The 11512-nt window shown below is 37.5% G+C and overlaps 1 protein-coding gene across 1 annotated transcript; it reads right to left on the bottom strand.

Annotated features, from left to right (window-relative positions):
• Window positions 1–4163: 4163 nt before the first annotated feature.
• Window positions 4164–11055, bottom strand: LOC106567122 (cerebellin-4). The gene is made up of 3 exons (XM_014136046.3): window positions 10168–11055; window positions 7470–7586; window positions 4164–6677 (listed from the first exon to the last, which is right to left on the bottom strand). Exons 1-3 carry the CDS (start codon window positions 10462–10464, stop codon window positions 6480–6482), a joined length of 612 nt encoding a protein of 203 aa, XP_013991521.1. The 5' UTR covers window positions 10465–11055; the 3' UTR covers window positions 4164–6479.
• Between the last annotated feature and the right edge of the window lie 457 nt (window positions 11056–11512).

The following is an 11512-nucleotide window of genomic DNA, read 5'->3' as shown; positions in this document are numbered from 1 at the left end:
GCAAATGAGGTAGGATGAGGAAGGTAAGGCAATGAATAAGCCATAGTGGCAAATAATTACAATATAGCAATTAAACAAAGGAGTGATAGATATGCAGAAGATGAGTGTCCAAGTAGAGATACTGGGATGCAAAGGAGCAAAATAAATAAAATAAATAACAGTATGGGGATGAGGTAGTTGGATGGGCTATTTACAGAAGGGCTATGTACAGTACATAACCATGTACTTAACCTTCACTTTAAGTGAAAGCTAATATACCAACATAGAATATTCATTGTTTTACAGAAACAACAGGCAACAGACCTTCCACACACGTATCATCTAATCTGCACACCACACCATATGCCTACTCTGCATATTGTCTGAGAGTTAGCTTTCACTAACAAATGAAAGAGACTACCCTACTGTGTGTTTTAGTTTAGTATGGAATGTATGGACTAACTGAGACAAATCACTGTTAGCCATGAAGTGGTGCATCTGTTATTTGAAACAGGTGAAATGAAGAAGAAGCTGGGCTAAATTATCTTTTGGCAGTGAAAAACATTAATTGGGTAACCAGGGCATGCCAGTCACTGAGCTCTACCAAATTAGCTTTTCATTTGCCATTCAGGAAATGAGCTCTTGTCATGTCGCAGTCTGCCGCAGAGGTGTTCGGCTGAGAGATTGCATTCCATGCAAACTTGGGTTCACGCTCCCAAAGCCCAACAACAACCAGACATGCTGTAACATGGTAATTTGCATACTTAGCTATGCATTTTGGCAGTGTGTTCTGTGCAAAAAGCAGGTATTTCACAACCATTTGTGGAAATAGTTTCTAACACAATAGGATCATTTAGGTTGTAATGTTAGATATGCACTTTTAAATTTTGTTAATGTTAATGTTTGATTCTTACGAAGGATAAACATATTTAATGAGCTACAGTAGCTGTGCTAGATGGTCGATCTGACTGAGCTAAGAATGCATAATGCACCAGAATTAAAGAGTGTTAGTGTCTGAAGAATTAAACCAGATGAAATAGCAAACAGAGGTCTGAATACCGTTGTATCAAAATAAGCCGTCCGCTGGTTAAATCCTATAGCTGAAGTATTGAAGAAAAAAAGTCAAGAAGATAATCAAAGTTTTTTTTTAATTTACCTAGGCAAGTCAGTTAAGAACATACTCTTATTTACAATGGCAGCCTACTGGGGAACAACTGTCTTGTTCAGGGGCAGAATGACAGGTTTTTACCTTGTCAGTTCAGGGATTTGATCCAGCAACCTTTTGGTTACTGGCCCAATGCTTTAACCACTAGGCTACCTGCTGCTCAAAATTAAAGACATGCCTTGCACAGATTGAATTGTGAAAGTGTGAAGAAGCAGAACATCTCACATATCACAACAAGTAGACTATTTGTTCATGCCATTGCTGAATACACTATAATATGCATGGTATTAACGGCCATGATGTCCATGTGTGCTCCACCTAGTGAGCCACTGGAGTGCACACTACTACTCAGGTACAGATGTAGGATCTTAATTGGATCACCCTGTTGAAGGAAACTTTTTTTACTTAGTGAATTTGAGGTTTAAAAACGTTTCTGAATTTTCACTTTGACATTTCAGACCTGATTTTCCCTCATGAAAAAGGTATCAACCCTTGCAAAACTGTCCATTTATTACAATTCACATAATAATGAACATTTACTGTTGATGGGTATTTTCCTGCTGTAGCAAACTGGCTCAAATAAAGATCCTACATTTGTAAAGTACCATGACAAGACCTGTGAACCGTAGGTCTGTCAGTGTTGCCCTTCAGTGGCCCATGAAATTGAAATGAGCAAAGAGAGCCTCGCCCAACAGGGTCCTGGCACCTTCTCAACTTGGTTAACAGCATGCTAGACCCTGTTGTTAAGTTGTATTTTATGTAGCAGAACGAATTGAGACTATGAATCCACTTTTCAGAGAATTCCTGTGCAACGAAATGTCACTCAAGCTTTCTTATCCACTGCTGTGATCTTTGTTGTATACAGCAAAGGATCTATAGAATAGGTAGAATATAGTATTTCATATGAATAGACAGTCATATAACGCTTGCCTCAAAGTTGTACAATCTTCAACTCTTAGCTAGCTACATGTTTATCCTTGAATAACTTGCTCACCAATATATTAAAAGGATTATCGGGAATAAATATTATTTAAAAAACGATTACATAATTTTGTGCTTTCTGTTCTTACTATTTGAATAAATAATGTAACGCAGAGGAATAAAATCCTTTTCTCCTGATATTTGAACAATAAATACATCTTGAGGCTTAACCAGGCAGACATGTTTAATGCACACACTGCAATGAGCACTAGCCCAAGAAAGTGAGAGGGATAACGCTGAAATTAGAAAGTGTTGGTGAGGATTCATCAGATACATTAGATGAGCTTATATCATGACAGACTGCTGTGCATGAAGTAAACATTTAAAACAGACTGCAGAAGAGAACACAGTCATGCAAACAACCACATTAGAAAAAATGAATTCGGTCAGAAGGAGATTCTCACATTCAGCACTATCCTAATGTCAACCGATAAATTAAAGCATACGAACCTTATTGAATATGTCAAAAGATCAATACAATAATACAATAGTTAACAGCCCAGTGTGTGACAACATTAAGACATCTGATAGAGGAGTGGGAACGGAGTGGATTCCTCTTAGATACCTTGCCTTACAGCTGAACTTTCTTTCTGTCAGAAAAAGTCATTTTGTTTTACTTTGAAACCCTCAAGAGCACTCATTTGAATTTCCAAACAGAATATATTCCTTTCTTCATTTCTCAATTTTTGTTTGTTTGTTAGCGTTATCTCAGAATTATTATTCAGTTCAGGGGTTACTTGTCCCACCGGATGCAATCAAAGCCTGTACACTCTGCACTGACATTCTGCATACCACACATCAAATAAAAGAACACTCAAATCACTCCTACAGTATGTATGTACATGTCATTCAATTATAACCCAAATGTGTTGAAGTAGTTCAGTGGAGGTGTTAGATTGAAGGCCAAGTTTGTAGGCTGAAAAATAACAACAATACAGCGAAATGCAAAACTCAATGAGAAATGTATCCCCCAGAATCTGAGAGTGTAGAATTGAATCAGAATTCTATCAGACAATGATAAATTAGTAATAACCCATATGTCTTTGATAATACAAAACATCTGAATGTTCCCACCCGTTGATCAAAGCGAAACACACATATACAGCAGTAGAAAGGTCAAAGGGTAGGCCATAAGGTTATGTCAGATACATGGGCTTCAGCCTGTTAATCAAAGCCCAAGACATGAAACAGTAGCTCAAGGAGTTAGAGTAAGTTCTCTTCTTTCTACAATGTAAACAATGATTATCAAACTTCTCACTTTGTAAGCAACAAGTACCAGCTTGGAAAATTGCAGAAAATTATGTCATGGCATTAGAAGCTTCTGATAGACTACGGTTTGCAACTGCACATGGGGACAAAGCTTGTACTTTTTGGAGAAATGTCCTCTGGTCTGATGATACAAAAATAGAACTGTTTGGCCATAATGACCATTGTTATGTTTGGAGGAAAAAGGGGGAGGCTTGCAAGCCGAAGAACACCATCCCAACCGTGAAGCACGGGGGTGGCAGCATCATGTTGTGGGGGTGCTTTGCTGCAGGAGAGACTGGTGCACTTCACGAAATAGATGGCATCCTGAGGAAGGAAAATGATGTGGATATATTGAAGCAACATCTCAAGACATCAGTCAGGAAGTTAAATGCTGAAATAAATCATTCTCTGTACTATTATTCTGACATTTCACATTCTTAAAAGAAAGTGGTGATCCTAACTGACCTAAGACAGGGACATTTTATTAGGATTAAATGTCAGGAATTGTGAAAACCTGAGTTTAAATGTATTTGGCTAAGGTGTATGTAAACTTCCGGCTTCAACTGTATCTGAGAGAATAGCTGATTCTCAATATTCATAATTCATGTACTGTATATTATTACACCAATTAATGTCAAGATAGTTGTAAGACAGCCTGAATGCATTGTCAAACCCACACTCTACAACACACTGAACATGAGCATGGCCTAAATATGATATGTAGTCATGTTGGTGATAAATAAAAGTATTGTTTCAGACATTACTGTCTGTATACCAATAAAGACCAGAATTCAACACAGATGCCTCAAATTTAATTTGACAGAAATACAATATGACTGCATGATAAGCTTCTTGAAAATCTCAACAATAATCCATCCATGTTTTCAAATACAGATATTTACCAATGGTGTATTACATGGATTACATACTTTCATGTGGTATGTTGAATTGTTTTGGAATCCCTAGAATACATATTTCGGGTTACCGGTATTCACACAACCACAGTGCTTTGTGAGTGATAATCCATTGGCATTATTATAAATTGTTACAGTAAATTTGTCAGCCAATCATTTGCACAGGATTATTTTTCAGATTCTCAGTTGTAATTGATTTCAATTCAAGAAAGTGAAAAGATTCCATGAAATAATGAAGAAAGTCATTTGAGTCACAATACTTTTCACATTATACCACAACAGACAATTGTAAACATAAACTTTTTTTTTACTCCTTTCTGTACATTCATTCATTCATTCATTTGAAATACAATACTGAGTTGTTTTCTTCTCCAGTGTCCATAACGAGGCCATGTCATTATTATTCAGTCCAGCAGTAAAGCATGTTAATTTGAGAGCTGTGGCTAATGTACAACGATCATATAGAAGGTCTATATGCACTAACATTATAGTGATTTGAGTTTCCAGACTGAGAATTGTGAAATAGGCCAAACCTATTCCAATCCATTTGGAAATTAACTGTAGCAGCATCAGGTGACAATAAAACCACACAGCTATACTAACAGAAGCATGAGAGTCACACACAAAACACATATTCTCACTACCATGATATTGATATGCACAGAAAACAATTGTTAACTCGGGAATATAAGTTAGGAGCGAATCAAACCATTCTGAGTCTAGATAGTTTAACTCAATAAATATGGGAAGTACCATATAGTCACAGAGGTCAAGAGTGAACACAACAGCTGTTCCATAAATGCAAAATGGCTAACAAGATACTTTCCCTAAGTGTATTCAAGGGGAAAGGTTCAAGAATGTGAGTGAGATTAAGTTTGTGTAGAAAATGTCTCCAGTCGTTTCACACACACCTTATTTCTTTTACCTTTCATCTGCTGATCGATTGGCTAGAATAATTCCCTTTCCAAATCTCCCAAATATTTAAAATATTGTTAAAACGCACCGGCTGTATACAAATGGTAAGAAGGAATCTCAGATACTTTGCAGGTGCCACAGGTCATGTGGCAGTCATTGATAACATAACAAATTGAAATCATTGGATATAAATGCCAAATTTGGTCATTCACTTAAATAAGCATTTAAATTCACCAAGCTATAATAAACAAACTAATGTGTAAATATTCAATAAATAAATAAATGAATGTGCATAAAATGTTTTTAAAAAGTGGTAACATATACAATCGTGATCTCTTCAATGAAGCATTGCACATGACTCCACGGGTGTACCCTTCTAAGGTCGAAGTTCAAACAAACACATGACATGTGACTGACCACAGACAGGTATAGACATGGCCAGCAGCATAGGCTGTGATGAGGGAGGTCAATAGTGACATCAAAAGACCATACCTAATGCAGTTTCCAACTCTTGAGCATCAACTTGAGCCTCCACTACTTCTCAGTTCAAATTAAAATATTGCATCTACAACATCTGTTTAGACGTATAAAATACTGTGTATATATGTATACAAGGCTAAAGGCTACGCCTGCAATTAAACTGCATTGTGTTCATCTATCTGCAAACATTGGGTACATTTTACTCCAATTTGTCAGTAATTTCGTAACACACCAAAAAGTGTTTCTCACACCTACAGAAACAAGTTGGTTGCTCCATTATGGTGCAGACAGCTGATTGTTTAGTAGCCAGAGCTGGTCTAGTAATGAGATACACATGGGAATGGCCAGACAAAACAAACTGGTGATGTGCTGTCTGAAGTGACCTGAATCTTCTATGCAGTCCTACTCAATCACAGCTTTTTGTATAATCAGACGAGACGGGATCTGTCACTGCTAAACACCATGTATGCCACACTTGCTAAGAAAAACGAATTTCAAAAGATGCTATATTCTGCGACTATTAAGTTTGTGTGTGAAGAATTGCTGTGAACGCATGTTCGTCTGTTGAAGTAGTTTTTTTTTTAGCAGTATTGCATTTGCAGAGGGATTCCCATTTCCATAAAACATCAAAGCTTTTCAATGTCTCTTTTCTTCTCTCTGTAGTAATCCATGACCACGGAACATGATATTATCCATCCTTTGCCTAGATCCAACTGATGTAGAAATGTTTTGATTATACAGTGACAGTACATTGTTGATAAAGTCATTTGAACTGTGGAGCTTTCTTTTATTTTTTTTTACAGTGGGAAAACAAGGAAACCAGAGAATGTAGAGTATTGCCATCCGCCAACTAGATTTCCCTTCTCCAGTTTAAGGTAGACCTTGTCCTCTTTATCCAAAAAGAGCAGAACTCCATTGGTGGCTGCCTCTCGAGTTACGTCTTTGTCACCCGCAAAAGCTGAGATGACAGGTTTCCCATTCAACATTAAATTCACCTGGATGACCCAAAGAGACAGCAATGAGCGAAAATAAACAAGACAGGGGAGAAATGCAGCTAATGTAGCTACAGTTCTGTACTAAAATATCGTGCTATGCTATGATTGCATTGCCAAACATCATCATCATCCACAGCTACCTAGAGTAGCTATTTGCTATAAACTATTGTTTTAGTTCAAATATGTACAGTTTGCAGGAGCCCTTCCCTTGATGTACTTTGGAGAGAAAAAAAACATTCTTGTTTAGATTATTTTTGTCACTTTCTTAAATAGCCAGAAGAAAAATAATGTCTGTTTAATAAGCTCATGTAGTCTACTCCCCCTATTCCCACCCAGAGACAGCCCAGACCTCTCCAGGCTTCGGAGCTTCACAAGGAGAGGACTAGAAATTGACACTACAAATTGTGCAAAACAATAATCACCAAATGAGAAGATGTGCCATGCAGTGTCTGTGATTTCCCATTGAAGTTCTACAGGACATTTTCCTAACATTGGCACGGTTAACTCTCTCATCCATTGAAATCAAGCACTTTGTCAGAGATTTGTTTCTGCTTTCTCTAATAACCATTCTGTCAATGCAAATCCAAATGTCCCAATAGGCCTACACAGGAAATAGTCCAGAATAGACTTAGACAAAATAGTCTTAGGCACATTTCCTAATACATTTACAAGGCCCTTTCAAATAATGTAGCCATGGCCAATGAATAGAAAAGGAATTGTCTCATGGGAATCACATTATATTATAACTGGAACTAAATTGCTGAATCAATTTGGCCAAAACAAATAGCTTACCTGTATAGTCTGACTCTGGTACACTTTTATAACGTGAAAATTAAAACTGTAGATCCCTTTTCTGGGTGACAAAAACACTGACTCCAAAGTGAAATAGTTGCCTATATTCACAAGAACCTGGGGAAAGAAGAATAAAGCATTTTAGAAAGTGAAAAAAAATTATCCTCGCTGACTATTCAAGTCAGATCAGAATATTTATTGCTGCAAGGCCCAATGCAGTCAAAAATGTGATTTTCCTGTGTTTTATATATATTTCCACACTATAAGGTTGGAATAATACTGTGAAATTGTGAAAATTATGATGCCCTTTTAGTATAAGAGCTGTTTGAAATGCCTGAAATGTCAGACTTTTTGGTGAGAGGGAGTTTTGGCCTCCATGGTAATATCACCATGTGGTAAACTAATTTAATCGATTGATAAGAGAGTTCCAAACGTCTTTTCCAATAACAGCTCATTTTCAGTTTCCCCTCCCCACTCAGACCACTCCCAGACAGACCTAGCAAAATTCTTGCTTGAGAAATTCCCTTATGCTAATAAACTATTTTTGTGTGTTTTTTAACATATTAATTGAAAACAATCACAGTAAGGTACTTAATTGTTTCCCAGAAATGATTTAATATTGAGATTTAAAAAAAACAGTGTTAACCGGCTGGACCGTTGACGACCAGCTTTTCTTCTGCTGACACAACTATGGTGACAAGACTATACTGTGAAATCTGGGATATTTCAGTAGTTGTAGACACCTCAACTCCTTAGAAAAAATGTACTGACAGTTTTAATCCTGTGATTTGACATCACAAGCAGTGATCTTTTTTTTTCACTAATTGGCATTTTGACCAATCGGATAAGTCCTGAAAAAGATCTGAATTGGGTAGTGCTGAGCCTTTAGTGCTTTTTGAAGTCGGTTCAGTTTCATATTTTTTTTAAAATAATGAAATGCACTATGCATTTAAATGTATGCATGATGTGGGTTGAATGCTGTAACAACACAGAACAAAACAATTGATAAAAGTCCCATGATGGTAGTGACTTCCCATTACTGCTCATCACTTATTAACCATTAGTTATTCACATTACTTTACTTGAATAAAATATTTCAGTTGTTGTCTATATTACGTCTTTATTTCATTCCTAGTCATCATCTAATGTCTATTGAGCCGCTGCCTATGCTGTCTGACAAAATCACTATTTTAGTAGTTCTTCAAAGTAAATAAGGCATACTTTTATGACTGTTGAATACCAACTATCAATCACTTAGATCAGAGTTTCCCAAACTCGGTCCTGGGGCCCGCCTTGGTGTACGATTTGGTTTATGGCCAAGCACTACACAACTTATTCAAATAATCAAAGCTTGATGATGAGTTGGTTATTTGAATCAGCTGTGTAGTGCTAGGGTAAAATCCAAAATGTGTACCTGGGGGGGCCCCAGGACCGAGTTTGGGAAACCCTGACTTAGGTCATGTATTTTCAGGTAGAGATACCTCGCGAAGAAACTGCTCTCTATGTATCCCCTCTTGATTGTGCATTCTTCTGTATCTTATGTAGCAGGCACAAAAGTACACAGACCAGACAAGTAGCCATGCAATTGATTATGATCCTTGTAGTTAATTATCACGTTTACTGCGCTAAACTATGTAGAACATTGGCCTGTTGGAAGCTACAACTCCCTACCACATCCCACAGTTCGGGCATGATCTAATTTATCTCTAGAAAAACTGCAGTGCAATGTGCACATTGAGCTCACAAATTTTTTTTTACAAAATGCAATTCAACTATTTGACCCGACCTCAGTCCATTAGTTGTTTAAAAACGGAAAAATAACTGTCATTTTGGTTAATTACTCAGCACTAGAATTGGGCTGCCTTTGTGAATGCAGCCTTAATTTGCAAGTGTGAACTTTTACACCACTATAAGGCTGCGTTTACACAGACAGCCAATTCCGATCTTTGGTCAAAAGACCAAGTAGTGGAAAAAATATCAGAATTTGTCTGCCTGTGTAAATGCAGCCTACTAGTCCAGAAGCAACTACTTGACACAGGAGCTGCACTCTTCTCCAATAGTCTGTCTTCCAGTTAGGCAGATTCAGCCAGTGATTTATGTAAAGTTTTGGTTATGCCAGTTGAGATGCCACCAGGAGGTGATATAAAACAGTGATTTTAGGTTGATTCAAACAGGGAACAAAAGTTAAATGCACTGCATTTACTCCATAGAAAATAGCACTATCTCAATTCAGAGCTTGCTTACACAAGGTGCTTACCACCCAATCAAATTGATGAAGCCAAACATATCCAGTGTGAGAGAGAGAGAGAGAGAGAGAGAGAGAGAGAGAGATGCTCAGGTAGGTGTGATTGTCAGTGAGTGTGCTATGCACTATTCTCAGTGATAAACCCACCGCTGCTGCTTTATCACATTTGAGCTATGCCCATTATTATTGATTAATCATTCAAATTCAATCAATCAGTAGGCGAGCTATTATTGATCCATATAGGTTGCTCTCTAAACCAATGTTAGACTCTTCCAGAACAACAATGTTTTAAAGATTATTTGTATTTAGTTAGACTTTTGGGGGAATAACCTGTCAGTGTGTGGACAATTAGCTATGTAAAACGTTGATCTTAAACAGCATCGCAACTTTGATGTTATAAAGTTGAAGTAAAACAAAACAGCCCTATATCAAAAACAACGTAAACAGTCTTACTTGGTCGAAGTATATGATTCTTGTTTTATTGCTCATCTCCGACGGTTCGTGATTGTTGCTCCGGACCGCAGAAAAAGCCACCTTGGAGTTTGCCGCGCGCACCGAAATGCCTAGAGGAGAGGACGAGCCCTTCCAATCCGTAGTCGGATTAGAGTCGCAAACCACAAGACATTTGCCCTCCAGGACTATAGGCTCCGTGTCATTCTGAGCTCCCACAAACTCAGAGATCAACGCCAAACTAAACATAAGAACAATATATTTGACCATCGCATTGTCCAACAACCCTAACAGCACCATTTTAAAAAAAGACCCTCTCTGTATCAAATTCCACGTCCTCCTCTTTGGTCCCCCGTCGCAGACGCTTCTGACGCGATAAGATTATTTTCTTGGATCCAGCAGTATGCTATATTGGTGAAAGAAACCGACGACTTCAAATGTTGACAACAACTGATGGAAATGAAAATCCGGATTATTTTCTCTTTGTCTCATTTTCATCATTTAGATTATGTTTGTGACTGAGATAAAAAAAAAATCCAATATAGATGGCTGCATGAGGCTGGCATGAAGGGTTCAGCCTGAGAAGAAGCGCAATAACATTTTTCTGACTAGTGCTCTGCGACTCTCCAAATTACGCGTGTTGACTGTTAGTCCCCGTTGTGATATGCCCACGATCCAGACACGTACATTAAGCAATGTATGCGTAAATATTTCTCGCACATAAAACAATGTCATCATTTGTAGCTTACATTTTAGTTTTGCCCCAATTATGAATCTTTTATCCCGTTTTAAATCTTTGAGTATTTCAGTCTTTCTGTACCAGACCGCTGTTCAGGAAAGTTAGAACGATGAGATTGGATGCATAATGGATGTAAAGCACATGGACTATTAATCAATTCATCTTTGGCGATAAGCATTGTTGTTTGGAGACTAAACCAAGCATTTTGTTTAGAACAGTAGATATTTGGTATTTTATTTACCACAAACATATACTAAACAAAATATGTGTATTTTTTATTTAATTAGGCAAGTCAGTTAAGTACAAATTCGTCCGTATTTACAGTGACGGCCTACCAAAAGGCAAAAGACCTCCTGCGGGAGGGGGCTGGGATTAAAACATTAAAAAAATTAAAATACATAAATATAGGACAAAACACACATCATGACAAGAGAGACAACACAACACTACATAAAGAGAGACCTAAGACAACAACATAGCAAGGCAGCAACATATGACAACACAGCATGGTAGCAACACAACATGACAAAAACATGATAGTAACACAACATGGCAGCAGCACAACATGGTAGCAGCGCAACACATGGTACAAACATTATTGGTCACAGA

This window comes from Salmo salar, chromosome 13, assembly GCF_965601325.2.
Source record: "Salmo salar chromosome 13, fSalSal1, whole genome shotgun sequence".
NCBI classification, from domain to species: domain Eukaryota; kingdom Metazoa; phylum Chordata; class Actinopteri; order Salmoniformes; family Salmonidae; genus Salmo; species Salmo salar.
This window is presented reverse-complemented; position numbering and strand designations above follow the sequence as displayed.